We start from the raw sequence: 18433 nt of genomic DNA, 5'->3' as shown, positions 1-18433 counted from the left end.
ACATTCATACCGCTTTTAGTATAGGACCTATACAGTTTGGGATTATGGAACACGTTGGATTATCAGTATCGGCCTCGACGTACTGTCTGGTTTTTATTGTGTTCTTAGTGCGGACAAGCCTTGGAGATATGAACTATGCGATTCCGGAGGAGATGAAACGCGGAACTGTGATTGGAAACTTAGCTAAGGATCTGGGGCTGGATGCGAAAGGTTTGTCTGCTCGTAAGGCTCGTTTGGATATGGATGGCAGTCGTCAACGTTATTGCGACATGAATCTTAATACTGGAGATTTCGTTGTTGCTGAAACAATAGACAGGGAGGAGCTGTGTGGGTCGAGGGTTTCTTGTACCTTGAAATACGAGCTTGTGTTAGAGAATCCTCTCGAACTGCATCGTATTATTGTGCAAATTCACGATGTTAACGACAACTCTCCAGTATTTTCTAATAATCGCATTGAACTAGAGATCAGTGAATCGGCCGATAGAGGAACTCATTTCCTCCTGCGGGAGGCCCATGATGCGGATATTGGACAAAACGCAGTTCAAAAATATTCCCTTGAAAAAAATGACTTCTTTGTTTTAGGTGTTAAATCAAACCCAGATGGTAGGAAAAACAGTGAGTTAGTTCTTGAGAAAAAGCTTGATCGTGAACAACAGCAGGAGATGACCCTCTTACTGACTGCGGTTGACGGTGGGACTCCACAGAGGTCTGGTACTGTTGTTATACACGTCACAGTTTTAGATGCGAATGATAATATTCCAGTGTTTAGCCAGAATGTCTACAAGGTCAGTCTACCCGAAAACGCTCCGTTAGGTACAGTAGTAACAACAGTAACGGCTACTGATGCAGACGAAGGACTGAATGGAGAGGTGACTTATGAATTGAGTCGTGTAAGTGTAGCGGGTACAAATATATGCTGCGCCTTTAAGACGAGGTCACATGAACGCGCAGGTGTGGACGCGCAGGTGTGCTTGAGAGAGGAGCAGTGAGTTGGAACGAGCAACGTGGACGGAGCGGTAGCGGTGTGGGCTCTTTGCAAGTATATAGTTTTGATAAGAAGATATTGCCGAGTGGTCATACAAAGTACGGGATACGTTGATTTGCGAGTGTTTTGTTTGGGAAGAGCAGGCCTGAACGTCGTCGGTATCGAGAGGTGAAGCGTGCGCCAGCTCACCCCTCCCCCACCCCGTGTGTGAACTGCGAGAGAAAGGAGCTACTAGTGGTTGGTGTTCATTGTCCTGGACAGAGGAGAAGCGTGCGCCAGTGAGGCGTGGGTTCAGCGAGGTTTTTCGAAGTTTGCCCTGCCAGCCATCAGACACTCTTGACGTGCGATCTCTGCTGGATGGGTAATCTCTGACGAACAGAACTGTGAGCTGAACGGACTAACGCTCGCACACGCACACACACACACACACACACACACACACACACACACACACACACACACACACACACACACGCATACACAAACCCACACTGGAGGAAAAGGACTGCTCATTCAGACTGAGATGTGTTACATGTCAATGTGAAAGTAAGAGTGAAATGCCTGTTTTGAGTTTATCTGCATTCAGTTAAGTTGATGATGTTGCATTTAAAGGGTATGGTTTATTAAGTGTACATTTCAAGCATTCAGGGTTGGATGGTGAATTAGAACAGATGTATTGTATGCATTGATTTGCCTTCCATGTGGTTTCTTGCTAGTGACCAGTGTATTAATGAAACCATACCATATTTAATTTCTTGACCCAAATGTTAACCGTTTTGTGTTTGAATACGTTTCCATAAGCTCTGTGTTTATTCTTGAGTAAACATTTGAATGGGAATAACAGCTGTAATTTCCCATTTCATTTACTTACCTGGGGGTAGGGGCGCCTCACCTGTTTAGCTAGACCTAGGTAAAGTAGGGGGTGGTGTCAGGTCAGTTCGGCACTTACCTCGCACACACTGCACACACTTTTCACGGCCACCTACTAAAGCCCACTTTACTCCGTCTAAGAGGTTGACGTTAACCCAAGCTACTAAACAGGAAACAACTTGCTCACTCACCTGAACATTGAGGCCATAGGTATTGGGTGTGGGGACCTAGATCCTGTCCCACTCAGTCCTCCCCAGACTAAGTACTTTGTAACCCCTACAAGGCGGCGGTAATAATCCCGACCGTCACAATTGGCGTCACGAACAGGATAGAATAAGCAACCATTTTTAAGTGAAAGCCATGGCAGAATTAGAGGAACTTAAGAAGCAATTTGAGGGGATGATGGAGAGGTTCAATGACCAAGCCGAGGCCCTGATACAAGCTAGAAGCGAGCATAGAGAAGCTCTGGCATTAGCTAAAGCAGTCATAGATCAGCAGAAAGAAAAGCCCCCTGCATCTATTGTGTATATCCCCAGAGACCGCAAGATTTCAGATTTCAGTGGTAAACAAGGTGATGTAGATATTGAAGAATGGATCACATCAATTAAATCTGCCCTTCAAATCATGAAGGTCCCTATAGAGGACCAAGCCGAGTTCATCAAGCAGCATCTTCAAAACGAAGCCAAACTCACAGTCAAGTATATGGCAGACAAAGCTAAGGATGCAGAGACCATATTTGAAGCACTGCGTAAGACTTATGGTGACAAAGTCCCTTTAGGCACCCGGCTCAAAGAATTCTATGACCGCAAGCAGTTGGCAGGAGAGACCATACGTTCTTACGCCTATGACCTTCAAGAAAAGCTAATGCGAATTCGTCGTAGAGATGCCAAGCGTGTCCCTGATTCAGACGGAATGCTGAAAGAACAGCTTGCTCTTGGGCTTAGAGATGATATCTTAAGAAGAGAGATCAAGAGGAGACTGAAGGAAAATGAGAGTCGTACTTTTGCTGAGCTAATGCAAGACGCCATCTCATGGTCTGAGGAGGAAGAGGTTCAGGGGTCTGATAGTGCGCAAAGCAGTTCCCGTGCCAAAGGTGCCATTAATGCTACCAGGGCTACCGACGAACCTGCTTCGCAGTTGACAATGGAGATGTTGTATGAAGCAATACAAAAGTTAGCCATCCGTCAAGATGAACTGTTCCAGATGATGGGCCACAGTGGCACTGGCATGACACAAGGGAAAGGCGAGAAGGCAAGAAGCCCCCCTTTGAAAAACGAAGATGGGCAGTTCATCTGCTACACGTGCAATGAGCCAGGACATATCAGCAGACACTGTCCTCTGAACAGGGGAGCTATGGGCATAGCACGTCCTCCACTCAGAAGGGATGGGCCATCTGGGCCTGCAGGAAACGACCCCGGAGGGGCGATGCGCCAGAGTCCAGGTACCCCTGCAATTAGAAGTCACCTGGCAAGGCAGCCCTGTAACACTTCTCAAGCCTCAAGTGTAAGTGCCTTTGGAAACTGCTTGGTCGTTGAAGTGAAGATAGCAGGCGTGAAGACTGACTGCCTGTTGGACACAGGCTCAGAGGTGACCACAATCCGGGAATCTTACTTCAGAGAGTACTTTGGGAAGTCGGCGTTGTCCTCAGCCAACTTGGTCCAGCTCGCCGCTGCCAATGGCCTCGAAATTCCCGTCCTTGGATGCCTGGAGGCGGAGGTAGAGTGCATGGGGAAGACCGTTGGCAGGAAGTGTGTCTTTGTCCTTAAAGATGAAAGCCCAGATGTGGAAGAGATGAGAGGCCTCCCAGGTATCCTGGGAATGAATGTTCTAAGTGAACTGAAGGATCTTTTCGTTGCCACGGACGGCATGAAGAAGATGAATAAGTATCGGGAAACAGAGGCTAAGGTCCACAGGGTGATAGCGAACATCAGAAAAGAGGCAGGGTCCCTCGGACAGAGTGACCGAATAGGATATGTTAAAGTGGCAGGCAGAGAGACAGTCATCATTCCCCCACTCAGCGAGCGCATCCTGGAGGGTTCGCCTCGACTACAGAGAGGGCTCGCCTCGCCTACGGAGAGGGCTCGCCTCGCCTACGGAGAGGGTTCGCCTCAACTACGGAGAGGGCTCGCCTCGCCTCGCCTACGGAGAGGGTTCGCCTCGCCTACGGAGAGGGCTCGCCTCGCCTACGGAGAGGGCTCGCCTCGTCTACGGAGAGGGCTCGCCTCGTCTACGGAGAGGGCTCGCCTCGCTTACGGAGAGGGTTCGCCTCGCCTACGGAGAGGGCTCGCCTCGCCTACGGAGAGGGCTCGCCTCGTCCACGGAGAGGGTTCGCCTCGCCTACGGAGAGGGCTCGCCTCGCCTACGGAGAGGGCTCGCCTCGCCTACGGAGAAGGTTCGCCTCGCCTACGGAGAGGGCTCGCCTCGCCTACGGAGAGGGCTCGCCTCGCCTACGGAGAGGGTTCGCCTCGCCTACGGAGAGGGCTCGCCTCGCCTACGGAGAGGGCTCGCCTCGTCTACGGAGAGGGCTCGCCTCGCCTACGGAGAGGGCTCGCCTCGCCTACGGAGAGGGTTCGCCTCGCCTACGGAGAGGGCTCGCCTCTCCTACGGAGAGGGCTCGCCTCGCCTACGGAGAGGGCTCGCCTCGTCTACGGAGAGGGCTCGCCTCGCCTACGGAGAGGGCTCGCCTCGCCTACGGAGAGGGTTCGCCTCGCCTACGGAGAGGGCTCGCCTCGCCTACGGAGAGGGCTCGCCTCGCCTACGGAGAGGGTTCGCCTCGCCTACGGAGAGGGCTCGCCTCGCCTACGGAGAGGGCTCGCCTTGCCTACGGAGAGGCACCCGTCCAGTAAGGACACCGACCCTGACATTGACACAGGCTGCCCTGACTTCATATGCATCCCTGCCACTACACACATGCCCCACACAAACACAGGCCTGGGTATTAGAGAAGTAGTTGAGGAGCTGGGAACTATGGGTGGGTCAGATGCAGGGAATGAAAGTGAGAGTGTGGCTGAACCCAGACGGTCTCAAAGACAGACCAGGGGTAGAATTCCCTGTAGATTCAGAAGTGATTATGTTTTGAAATAATTTGTGCAATTGCAAATGTTTTATACTTACCTTTATGCATGTCCATGTTTTTAGGTATTGAGGAGTGAAAAGTGTTATGATGCCGTGTTTTATTGTTTTCAGCTCTTCTGAGGCATCCTTATGTACTGGTTGAAATGTTACCTGTGTTGTGAACCTACCTGTGGGTACTGTCGTATGGAGTGACATGTTGTATTTTTATTTCTTCTTTTACTGAGGTCGCATCGTCATTTGGATGTTGGATGGCATGGCAGGGTTTCGCAGGGGGGAATGTAGCGGGTACAAATATATGCTGCGCCTTTAAGACGAGGTCACATGAACGCGCAGGTGTGGACGCGCAGGTGTGCTTGAGAGAGGAGCAGTGAGTTGGAACGAGCAACGTGGACGGAGCGGTAGCGGTGTGGGCTCTTTGCAAGTATATAGTTTTGATAAGAAGATATTGCCGAGTGGTCATACAAAGTACGGGATACGTTGATTTGCGAGTGTTTTGTTTGGGAAGAGCAGGCCTGAACGTCGTCGGTATCGAGAGGTGAAGCGTGCGCCAGCTCACCCCTCCCCCACCCCGTGTGTGAACTGCGAGAGAAAGGAGCTACTAGTGGTTGGTGTTCATTGTCCTGGACAGAGGAGAAGCGTGCGCCAGTGAGGCGTGGGTTCAGCGAGGTTTTTCGAAGTTTGCCCTGCCAGCCATCAGACACTCTTGACGTGCGATCTCTGCTGGATGGGTAATCTCTGACGAACAGAACTGTGAGCTGAACGGACTAACGCTCGCACACGCACACACACACACACACACACACACACACACACACACACACACACACACACACACACACACACGCATACACAAACCCACACTGGAGGAAAAGGACTGCTCATTCAGACTGAGATGTGTTACATGTCAATGTGAAAGTAAGAGTGAAATGCCTGTTTTGAGTTTATCTGCATTCAGTTAAGTTGATGATGTTGCATTTAAAGGGTATGGTTTATTAAGTGTACATTTCAAGCATTCAGGGTTGGATGGTGAATTAGAACAGATGTATTGTATGCATTGATTTGCCTTCCATGTGGTTTCTTGCTAGTGACCAGTGTATTAATGAAACCATACCATATTTAATTTCTTGACCCAAATGTTAACCGTTTTGTGTTTGAATACGTTTCCATAAGCTCTGTGTTTATTCTTGAGTAAACATTTGAATGGGAATAACAGCTGTAATTTCCCATTTCATTTACTTACCTGGGGGTAGGGGCGCCTCACCTGTTTAGCTAGACCTAGGTAAAGTAGGGGGTGGTGTCAGGTCAGTTCGGCACTTACCTCGCACACACTGCACACACTTTTCACGGCCACCTACTAAAGCCCACTTTACTCCGTCTAAGAGGTTGACGTTAACCCAAGCTACTAAACAGGAAACAACTTGCTCACTCACCTGAACATTGAGGCCATAGGTATTGGGTGTGGGGACCTAGATCCTGTCCCACTCAGTCCTCCCCAGACTAAGTACTTTGTAACCCCTACAAGGCGGCGGTAATAATCCCGACCGTCACATAAGTAACAGAGCAGCGAAACTATTTTCAATTAATAAGACCACCGGAGAAATAACAGTTAGAGGTCGTATTGATTTTGAAGAGGAAACCTATTACGAAATGAGCCTAGAGGCAAAGGATGGATTAGGCTCAGCTTCAAATTGTGAAGTTATAATCGAAATCACAGATGCGAATGACAATGCACCTATTATATTTATCAAATCGCTAAACAGTCCTGTTCCTGAGAATGTGTTACCTGGCACTGAGGTGGCCATCATTAATGTACAGGATAACGACTCAGAGAGGAACAGACAGGTCCGCTGCTCCATTCAGCAAAATGTTCCTTTCAAATTAAATCCCTCTATTAAAAATTATTATTCTATTGTCACCACAAGTGAACTAGACCGTGAGATGATATCAGATTATAACATCACAATCTCTGCAACAGATGAAGGGTCTCCACCTTTGTCCTCTTCGAAGACTATTCATTTATCTGTGTCAGACGTCAATGACAATCCACCTGTATTTGAAGAACAATCCTACACCGCCTATGTGACTGAGAATAACAAGCCTGGCTCCTCTATATGTTCTGTTACTGCCAGAGACCCAGACTGGAGACAGAACGGTACAGTGGTCTATTCTCTACTGCCCAGTGAGGTCAACGGTGTTCCAGTGTCGTCATTCTTATCCATTAACGGAGACACGGGGGTGATCCATGCTGTGAGAGCATTTGATTATGAACAGTTTAGGAGCTTCAAAGTCCACGTTGTAGCCAGAGACAATGGTTCACCTCCGCTCAGCAGTAACGTGACTGTGAGTGTCTTCATAACAGATGAGAATGATAACTCTCCACAGATATTATATCCTGCTACAGGGAACTCCTTGATGACAGAGATGGTCCCCAAGGCTGCTATGGCGGGGTCACTTGTTTCCAAGGTGATAGCTGTGGATGCTGACTCTGGACAGAACGCATGGCTTTCATACCAAATCGTAAAATCGACTGATCCGGGACTTTTCACTATAGGTCTCCACAGCGGAGAGATCAGGGCACAGCGGGACATTTCTGAATCTGACAGTATGAAGCAGAACCTTGTTATTTCAGTGAAAGATAACGGACAGCCCTCTCTCTCCACAACCTGTTCAGTATATTTACTCATATCAGACAACTTGGCTGAAGTTCCAGAACTGAAAGACATGTCTTATGATGGGAGTAGTTCCAAACTAACCTCCTACCTGATCATCGCACTAGTTTCCGTTTCCACCTTTTTCATCACTTTCATTATTCTCATCGTGGCCGTGAGGTTTTGCCGCAGGAGAAAGCCTCGAATGTTGTTTGATGGAGCAGTCACCATTCCCAGCGCGTATTTCCCTCCCAACTATGCAGAGGTGGATGGAGCTGGAACTCTCCGTAGCTCTTACAATTATGACGCATACCTGACAACGGGCTCACGCACCAGTGACTTCAAGTTTGTTACGTCATACAATGACAACACACCGCGTGCTGATAACACAATGAAGAATAGTCCAGTTGAGCCCATTGGAGAAAATATCATGACACTGAACAGCGCAGGCGACACATACGAGGTAAATCATAATTAGCTACTTAACATCATTTGAAATTGCAAGTCCGATATGAACATGAAACATTGTATATGCTTTTGCCCCTTTGAACTGTAAATTATAGTGTACTTCACTTGAATTCCACGTCAAGTCTTTGACTTTGTCTAGCGAGCACAGTTTTGCAGTAGGCCGGTTAAGTATAGGCCTAGGTCTCTCATTACTTCATTGCAGCTGCTCTGATGCTCTCTTGGTTATTTCGCCTATCGGTCTATTGTGCTTGTTGTCCCGGAATATTTGACATTACATGTTAGCGTTATATTATGATACACATATACTGCAACATCGTGTAGAAATATAAGTGTTGATTGTTTGCCTCAATTGTTGTTTTACAATAAATCATAGTTGTTGTGTCACATTTCGAAAAAGAGATGCCACGTGCATTTTGCTGTCAATGTGTTCCTTCTATATATCCGATTGTAGTTCAGCATCCTGGTAGTCTTCCACTTCAGAATCTGAGGAATATCAGATCAAGTTTGACGTGACGAAGAGTCAATTCATAAAATGCTGTGAGGGTGGTACTGAGTGCCCAATCCTTCCAGTTAAGAGATGTAGCCTAGTCGGTTCAGAACCACAAGCATGGACAGCGCCTCACGAGCGAATGAGCTTTCAGGTGGAGAAATACATTATTTAACATATTTTCCTCCCGTTAATGCTCTGCAAAACATATTTAGTGTTTTTGATTATAAGGCCTACTTTAAAACATTATTCAATTATTGTGCGTAAAAGCGGTAGCCTATAGTTAAGCCCTGTAGGCCGATGTTTCACCCTATTGGTAGTCACGGTCACATGTCCACTGTGTAGGCTAATCGACGCCTTTATATTAACATTTCGATTAAAGGTCTTGCTGTATGACGAGTTTGTATGGCGCAGTTTGACATGACTGAAAAGACGTGCGATGCATTTTGGGGCAGAGTATGAAAAGTAACCTTACGCAGCATATGCATACATTCTGGCTATACATCCGGGCATTTCTCGCGTACACAAATTGCACATACTAAGTAGTGGGGACGCAGTATACTCAAATCTACGTCATACATAGTATGAATGCCATTTCGAACACAGCAAAGGAATTGTGTGTAGCTCCCTTGAGGCACATGGCTTTATTCATTGAAACAACCCGTGAGAACTGGGTTAAAAGAGAAAATAAAATACAACAATGAAATGCATGTATGTATGGTATGTCTTGTATTACAATAGGTAACTATCTAGCATATTGACTAGCTAGCATATTAACACATTCAAATATCATTGCATAGAAATGAACACAAATCAAAACATACGTAGGCTGCTTATTACTAAGAGGGTCTGGATCTTGGTTGCTTATTCTTAGTCTTCTTATTAGTATATACTAGTTGATAATTAAAACTGTTATGACATTATTTTTCTTATATTTTGGCGCTTTGTTTGTTAGGTGCTTCTGATAATTAATTATGTGTGGAACATTGGAGTGGCAGATTAGTTCCGCCTATATAGGACTACTGTACTAGGTAATAAGAACCAATAAATTAGCAAGGTGGCAAATTATGAATTTACTGACAATGTGAGGCAGTTACAAAGTCAACGCTGTGACAGGACCTGCGCTACAGTTAAAATAACGCATGTCTACGTATGTGGAAAATGGAAACATAATATTGACATAACGCTATTTCAAGACTCAAATGGCTAATATGTTCATATTGTTTTGCTCATGCTCGTGTTGATATAGAATGTATCTGTAAAGGAAAATACATCTGTGTTTGACTGCATCTGGTCTCCCCTCTGTGCACTTGGTGACGGTCTAAGTCAAACATGATTGTCTGCAGTTTTATGAAAGTACTCATAGTGTCGCTATTCACCAGCAATGTTTTAAATGTCCATCTCTCCACCCTCTCTGGCAATATAGAAAAGGAGGAGACCTCGTTATAGTACTGTATAGAGAAGTGGCTCAACATCTGAGGACTGAGGTTGTGCATTTTGAACCCGTACGTGGTCATACATGTCGGATTGTATTATTTCAGACCATTACATAACATCCGGATAACGTTTCGAACTGAACATGGGATACAAAGGATTCTCGCTCTCTGAGTTGATGTTCTGCCTGTCTTTGTTTCATTTCCTGCTGCGCACCAGCTATGGAGATGTAACATATTCTGTTCCCGAGGAGATGAAACGCGGATCTGTAATCGGAAATATAGCCAAGGATTTGCGGTTGGATTCCAAAAGACTGTTGTCCCGGAAAGCTCGTTTAGATGTTGACGGTAGTAGCAAACGGTATTGTGACATTCATCTGAGCACTGGTGATTTGGTCGTAGCAGAAACAATAGACAGGGAGCAGCTTTGTGGTCGAAGAATTTCATGCACTCTAAAATATGAAATGGTTCTAGAGAATCCATTAGAATTACATAATATCATGTTACAGGTGCAAGATATTAATGATAATGTCCCACAATTTGGGCAAGAATCCGTCAAATTCGAGATCAGAGAGTCAGCTGACAAAGGGGCCCGATTTGCGGTAAATCAGGCTCATGATGCTGATATCGGCCTGAATGCGGTTCAAAGCTACACATTACAAAGGAACGAACATTTTAGTTTGGCTGTTCATACTACTCCTGGAGGCGGAAAGTACGGCGAGTTGGTATTGGAGAAAGAATTAGATCGAGAACAACAGCAGGAGGTGACATTACTACTTACTGCGGTTGACGGCGGGACTCCACAGAGATCTGGTACTGTTGTTATACACGTCACAGTTCTGGATGCTAATGATAATAAACCCGTGTTCAGCCAGAATGTCTATAAAGTAAATCTACCCGAGAATTCGCCATTAGGTTTTGTTGTGGTTACTGTGTCTGCCACCGATGCAGACGAAGGGGCAAACGGAGAGGTGACGTACGGATTTGGCCCCACCTCAGATGAAGTGAATTCATTATTTTCCCTTAATCCCAAAACAGGCAAAATAAGTATAGCTGGAGAAATTGATTTCGAAAAAGAGTCCATGTATGAATTGAGTATCCAAGCCAAAGACAGTTCCGGGCTATCTTCTTTTTCCAACGTGGTCGTTGAAATTACAGATGTCAATGACAATGCCCCAATAATATCTCTTAAATCTCTAACCAATCACATCCCTGAGAATGTGTTACCGGGCACTGAGGTGGGCATCATCAATGTACAGGATAAGGACTCAGAGAGGAATAGACAGGTCCGCTGCTCCATTCAAAACAATGTTCCTTTCAAATTAAACCCCTCTATCAAAAATTATTATTCTCTTGTAACTACAGATGGCCTTGACCGCGAAATGATATCTGATTATAACATCACGATCACTGCCACTGACGAAGGGTCTCCACCCCTATCCTCATCCAAGACTATTCATTTATCTGTGTCAGACGTCAATGACAATCCACCTGTGTTTGAAGAACAATCCTACAGCGCCTATGTGACTGAGAATAACAAGGCTGGCTCCTCTATATGTTCTGTTACTGCCAGAGACCCAGACTGGAGACAGAACGGTACAGTGGTCTTTTCTCTACTGCCCAGTGAATTCAACGGTGTTCCAGTGTCGTCATTCTTATCCATTAACGGAGACACGGGGGTGATCCATGCTGTGAGAGCATTTGATTATGAACAGTTTAGGAGCTTCAAAGTCCACGTTGTAGCCAGAGACAATGGTTCACCTCCGCTCAGCAGTAACGTGACTGTGAGTGTCTTCATAACAGATGAGAATGATAACTCTCCACAGATATTATATCCTGCTTCAGCAGGAAACTCCTTGATGACTGAGATGGTTCCCAAAGCCGCGATTGCGGGGTCACTTGTTTCCAAGGTGATCGCTGTGGATTCTGACTCTGGACAGAACGCGTGGCTTTCATATCAGATCGTGAAATCGACTGATGCGGGACTTTTCACTATTGGTCTCCACAGTGGTGAGATCAGGGCACAGCGGGACATTTCTGAATCTGACAGTATGAAGCAGAACCTTGTTATATCAGTGAAAGATAACGGACAGCCCTCTCTCTCTACAACCTGTTCAGTATATTTACTAATATCAGACAACTTGGCTGAAGTTCCAGAACTGAAAGACATGTCTTATGATGGGAGTAGCTCCAAACTAACCTCCTACCTGATCATCGCACTAGTTTCCGTTTCCACCTTTTTCCTCACTTTCATTATTCTCATCGTGGCCGTGAGGTTTTGCCGCAGGAGAAAGCCTCGAATGTTGTTTGATGGAGCAGTCACCATTCCCAGCGCGTATTTCCCTCCCAACTATGCAGAGGTGGATGGAGCTGGAACTCTCCGTAGCTCTTACAATTATGACGCATACCTGACAACGGGCTCACGCACCAGTGACTTCAAGTTTGTCACGCCATACAATGACAATACGCTGCGTGCTGATAACACAATGAAGAAGAGTCCAGTTGAGCCAGTTGGTGAAAATATTGTGATACTGAAGAGCGCAGGCGACACATACGAGGTAAATCCTGATTACGTAGAAATGTTAAATCCCTAATAACTAATAATCTCTTTCATCGTAATGTCATTTTTTGTGTCTATTATGCGTGCTGTGCGGCACTGTATTTGCGGATTGTTATTTGGTCTCTCTTCAATGATTTTTCAGTAATAGGAAAATCTGTCCTATCAGTGCAAGAAAACAAATAGTTATAGTATTATATAGTTATTATTAGTAATGTTGATTTCATATATACACTATTTCTCTCAAATTGTATTCACAAATTTGTTTAAATCTGTTTTATTGAGCACCACTCCTTTGCTGAAATAGTCCATCCACCTGACAAGTGTGGCATATCCAGATGCTGATAAGACAGCATGATTATTGCACACAGGTGTGCCTTAGGCTGGTTACAATAAAAAGCCACTATAAAATATGCAATTTTATCACACAGCACAATGCCACAGATGTCGCACGTTTTAAGGGAGCGTGCAATTGGAATGCTGACTCCAGGAATGCCTACCAGCTGTTGCCTTTGAATTTAATGTTCATTTCTCTACCATAAGCCGTCTTCAAAGTTCTTTCCAATTCCAATTCCAATTCTCGGAAATGCCTTTTGAGACAGCTTATGGTAGAGAAAAGCAGGGGAGGCTGGTTCATTAGGGCAATTGGACAATGCCCCACCAAAGGGAGAAGAGAGAGATTTTTTTTTATAATATGACTTCTAGACAGTGTTGCTTCTGAATATCATAGTCCAATCAGCTAGTGTTCTGTGGAGTATATCATAGTCCAATCAGCTAGTGTTCTGTGGAGTATATTCCAATCAGCTTCAAGTCCCGCCCCTTTCAGTGCAACTTTCACTCTACTCGAAATTGCACTAGGCTGTTCTCGTAGACTTACATGTAAATCTGTTTTGGTAACTTCAGGCCGGCCATTCGGGCATTCTCTATGGGGTTTTGGGACATGCACAAATAATCGTACGTGCTTACGTGCTTTCGGTCCGAAGTCAAACTTCGTTTGTGGTCGCAATCTCCGCACCGGCTGTTAGGCTGCTACTGTTGGTGTTTTGCGAAGCCAGAATACACAAACTCGACCTGAAGGTAAGAGAGTCAGCTAAGATAAAAGCTACTTCAAACATTTAGTAATATCGTCAGCATGGTACGTTTTCTAATGTCGTCTTTTCGCTTGTTTGTTTATGTATTCACCCAGCACACGCACACGCACACACACACACACGCACACACGCACACACGCACACAAACACACACACACACTCACACTCACACACTCACTAGAGGGGATGAAGAGGTCTGTACAGGGGGGTAGAGGGGATGAAGAGGTCTGTACAGGGGGGTAGAGGGGATGAAGAGGTCTGTACAGGGGGTAGAGGGGATGAAGAGGTCTGTACAGGGGGGTAGAGGGGATGAAGAGGTCTGTAGAGGTGGGTAGAGGGGATGAAGAGGTCTGTACAGGGGGTAGAGGGGATGAAGAGGTCTGTACAGGGGGTAGAGGGGATGAAGAGGCCTGTACAGGGGGGTAGAGGGGATGAAGAGGTCTGTAGAGGAGGGTAGAGGGGATGAAGAGGTCTGTACAGGGGGGTAGAGGGGATGAAGAGGTCTGTATAGGGGGTAGAGGGGATGAAGAGGTCTGTACAGGGGGGTAGAGGGGATGGAGAGGTCTGTTCAGGGGGGTAGAGGGGATGAAGAGGTCTGTACAGGGGGTAGAGGGGATGAAGAGGTCTGTACAGGGGGGTAGAGGGGATTAAGAGGTCTGTAGAGGTGGGTAGAGGGGATGAAGAGGTCTGTACAGGGGGTAGAGGGGATGGAGAGGTATGTACAGGGGGGTAGAGGGGATGAAGAGGTCTGTACAGGGGGTAGAGGGGGTGGAGAGGTCTGTAGAGGTGGGTAGAGGGGATGAAGAGGTCTGTAGAGGAGGGTAGAGGGGATGAAGAGGTCTGTACAGGGGGGTAGAGGGGATGAAGAGGTCTGTACAGGGGGGTAGAGGGGATGGCGAGGTCTGTACAGGGGGGTAGAGCTATTCTCATGCTAAAATCGACTGTAAATCCAGATTTTAAAGTTGATATTCTTCCCCGTGGAGCATGCCCCCATAACCTGTGCCCCACCCAAAAATGTTAGCACCAGCCGCCACTGGAGAAAAGAACATTACATTTACGGGCAACAGCTCTGGTGGACATTCCTGCCAATTGCATGCTCCCTCAAAACTTGCGAAATCTGTGAGATTGTGCTGTGTGATAAAACTGCACATTTTAGAGTGACCTTTTATTGTGACCAGCCTACGGCACATCTGTGCAATAATCATGCTGTCTAATCAGCATCTGGATATGCCACACCTGTCAGGTGGATGGATTATCTCGGCAAAGGAAAAGTGCTCACTAACACAGATCTAAACACATTTGTGAACATAATTTGGGAGAAATAGGCCTTAATTCTTAGGTCTTTGATTTCAACTCATGATAAATTGGAGCAAAATCAAAAGTGTTGAGTTTATATTTTTGTTCAGTGTGGTTCAAAGAATGTGACTTGCACCACTTTTTAAAATTACATGACATTACAGCTAGTGATGAATTACATCCATTGTTATTTGACCAGATAGACACAATTAATATACAAAAGGAATAGAAATACAATTTGTTCGTCTCAGTTGTTATTTTTCAAATATAATTGTCATTGTTTTCCATTTGAAATAAGCCTTTTGCATGGAATTAATGAATCAATTATCTCTCTGTGTCCAATATAGTTCAGTAGCCAGCCATTCACTTTAGAATGAAGAATACTCGATCAAGTTAGACTTCTGGAGAGGACATAACTAATGCAATGCCTTTAGGGCGCCACGGTATGGGCCCTGGCCGTTCATACTCGTTTCAGTACCATATTATGTGGACAGCGCCTCATCAACGCTTTCAAAGGAGGCAACGCTGTCTGGAGCTATTACTCAGCCTCTCAGTCGTTGAAAGAAACTATACAAAACGTTTATCCCGTTAATACTTTGACAAAATATGTATATGCTTTGGATGTTAGGCTAAATTATTTTGTTAAACTTAGGTAATTTAGGCGCTCTATGTTTAACCCTCTGGTTAATCACCATCACATTGTAAACTACATAGCCTAAGTACCAACCATTATGTTTTCATTTTAATTAATAACCTGGAATTGTAGTTTTCCAATAAATACTCAACGTGTCGCTGTTCACTGCATATTGGACTGCATATTGAATATACACGTCTCCACCCAGTTTATCCATACAAGGGAGGATACATTTTCTGTGAAGTGTGAACACCATGCCCCAGGTTTCTTTTTTGTTGGATTTCATTGGACACAGTTACAGAGTTAATGTTTTATTGTGAAGGTTGAATAACGTACCTCTCTGGATTTGTAATACCGCTTTGGAATCATGGAATACGGGGGATTATCAATAACGGCTCGGACGTGGTGTCTGAGTATTATTATTGTCTTAGTGCGCACAAGCCTTGGAGACATAAGCTACGCTATTCCGGAAGAGATGAAACGCGGATCTGTGATTGGAAATGTAGCTAAAGATCTGGGGCTGGATGCGACAGAATTTTCTGCACGCAAGGCTCGTTTGAATGTGGATGGTAGTCGTCAACGTTATTGTGACGTTAATCTGAATACTGGAGATTTCGTTGTTGCTGAAACAATAGACAGGGAGGAGCGGTGTGGGTCGAGGGTTTCTTGTACCTTGAAATACGAGCTTGTGTTAGAGAATCCTCTCGAACTGCATCGTATTATTGTGCAAATTCACGATGTTAACGATAACTCTCCAATATTTTCTAATAACCGCATTGAACTAGAGATCCGTGAATCAGCCGATAGAGGAACTCATTTCCAACTGCGGGAGGCCCGTGATGCGGATATTGGACAAAACGCAGTTCAAAGATATTCCCTTGAAAAAAATGACTTCTTTGTTTTAGGTGTTAAATCAAACCCAGATGGTAGGAAAAACAGTGAGTTAGTTCTTGAGAAAAAGCTTGATCGTGAACAACAGCAGGAGATGACCCTCTTACTGACTGCGGTTGACGGTGGGACTCCACAGAGATCTGGTACTGTTGTTATACACGTCACTGTTTTAGATGCGAACGACAATATTCCGGTGTTTAGTCAGAATGTCTACAAGGTCAGTCTACCTGAAAACTCTCCGTTAGGTACAGTAGTAACAACAGTAACGGCTACTGATGCAGACGAAGGACTGAATGGAGAGGTGACTTATGAGTTTAGTCATGTAAGTAACAGAGCAGCGAAACTCTTTTCAATTAATAAGACCACCGGAGAAATAACAGTTAGAGGTCGTATTGATTTTGAAGAGGAAACCTATTATGAAATGAGCCTAGAGGCAAAGGATGGATTAGGCTCAGCTTCAAATTGTGAAGTGATTATAGAAATCACAGATGTGAATGATAACGCACCGATGTTATATATAACATCACTTAACAGTCCTGTTCTTGAGAACGTGTTACCGGGCACAGAGGTGGGAATCATTAATGTACAAGATAAAGACTCGGAAGGAAATAGACAGATCCGCTGCTCCATTCAGCAAAATGTTCCCTTCAAATTAAACCCCTCAATCAAAAATTATTATTCTCTTGTCACCACAAGTAAACTAGACCGTGAGATGATATCAGATTATAACATTACGATCACTGTTACGGATCAGGGGTCTCCACCCCTTTCCTCATCCAAGACTATTCATTTATCAGTCTCAGACGTCAATGACAATCCACCTGTGTTTGAAGAACAATCCTACAGCGCCTATGTGACTGAGAATAACAAGCCTGGCTCCTCGATATGTTTTGTTACGGCCAAAGACCCAGACTGGAGACAGAACGGTACAGTGGTCTATTCTCTACTGCCCAGTGAAGTCAACGGTGTTCCAGTGTCGTCATTCTTATCCATTAACGGAGACACGGGGGTGATCCATGCTGTGAGAGCATTTGATTATGAGCAGTTTAGGAGTTTCAAAGTCCACGTTGTAGCCAGAGACAATGGTTCTCCTCCGCTCAGCAGTAACGTGACTGTGAGTGTCTTCATAACAGATGAGAATGATAACTCTCCACAGATATTATATCCTGCTTTAGCAGGGAACTCCTTGATGACAGAGATGGTCCCCAAAGCTGCTATGGCGGGGTCCCTTGTTTCCAAGGTGATAGCTGTGGATGCTGACTCTGGACAGAATGCGTGGCTTTCATATCAGATCATGAAATCGACTGATGCGGGACTTTTCACTATCGGTCTCCACAGCGGAGAGATCAGGGCACAGCGGGACATTTCAGAATCTGACAGCATGAAGCAGAACCTTGTTATATCAGTGAAAGATAACGGACAGCCCTCTCTCTCCACAACCTGTTCAGTATATTTACTTATATCAGACAACTTGGCTGAAGTTCCAGAACTGAAAGACATGTCTTATGACCAAGGTGGTTCCAAACTAACCTCCTACCTGATCATCGCACTGGTGTCCGTTTCCACCTTTTTCATCACTTTCATTATTCTCATCGTGGCCGTGAGGTTTTGCCGCAGGAGAAAGCCTCGAATGTTGTTTGATGGAGCAGTCACCATTCCCAGCGCGTATTTCCCTCCCAACTATGCAGAGGTGGACGGAGCTGGAACTCTCCGTAGCTCTTACAATTATGACGCATACCTGACAACGGGCTCACGCACCAGTGACTTCAAGTTTGTGACATCATACAATGACAACACGCTGCGTGCTGATAACACAATGAAGAAGAGTCCAGTTGAGCCCATTGGAGAAAGTATCATGACACTGAACAGCGCAGGCGACACATACGAGGTAAATCATACATTTTAACGTCATAGACAATGAACACACGATTGCTTACATATTTAATAAGCTTTTTACCTGCTTGAACTGTAGGATTTGAATTTCTCCGCTCTGAATTC

General features: G+C 45.4%; 2 protein-coding genes across 2 annotated transcripts; both read left to right on the top strand.

Annotated features, from left to right (window-relative positions):
- Positions 1-152: 152 nt before the first annotated feature.
- On the top strand, positions 153-12560 carry LOC308155810 (protocadherin gamma-A11-like; the record flags this gene model as incomplete). Its single annotated transcript, XM_080529183.1, has 2 exons — positions 153-401; positions 10476-12560. The coding sequence occupies 2 exons, from the start codon at positions 153-155 to the stop codon at positions 12558-12560; spliced, it is 2334 nt and encodes a 777-aa protein (XP_080385309.1).
- A 3351-nt stretch (positions 12561-15911) lies between these two features.
- On the top strand, positions 15912-18341 carry LOC308155809 (protocadherin gamma-A11-like; the record flags this gene model as incomplete). The annotated part of the gene is made up of 1 exon (XM_080529182.1): positions 15912-18341. The coding sequence occupies one exon, from the start codon at positions 15912-15914 to the stop codon at positions 18339-18341; it is 2430 nt and encodes an 809-aa protein (XP_080385308.1).
- Positions 18342-18433: the final 92 nt, after the last annotated feature.

Source organism: Nansenia antarctica (genome assembly GCF_963989245.1).
Source record: "Nansenia antarctica genome assembly, chromosome: 4".
In the NCBI taxonomy this organism is placed as follows: Eukaryota; Metazoa; Chordata; class Actinopteri; order Argentiniformes; family Microstomatidae; genus Nansenia; species Nansenia antarctica.
This window is presented reverse-complemented; position numbering and strand designations above follow the sequence as displayed.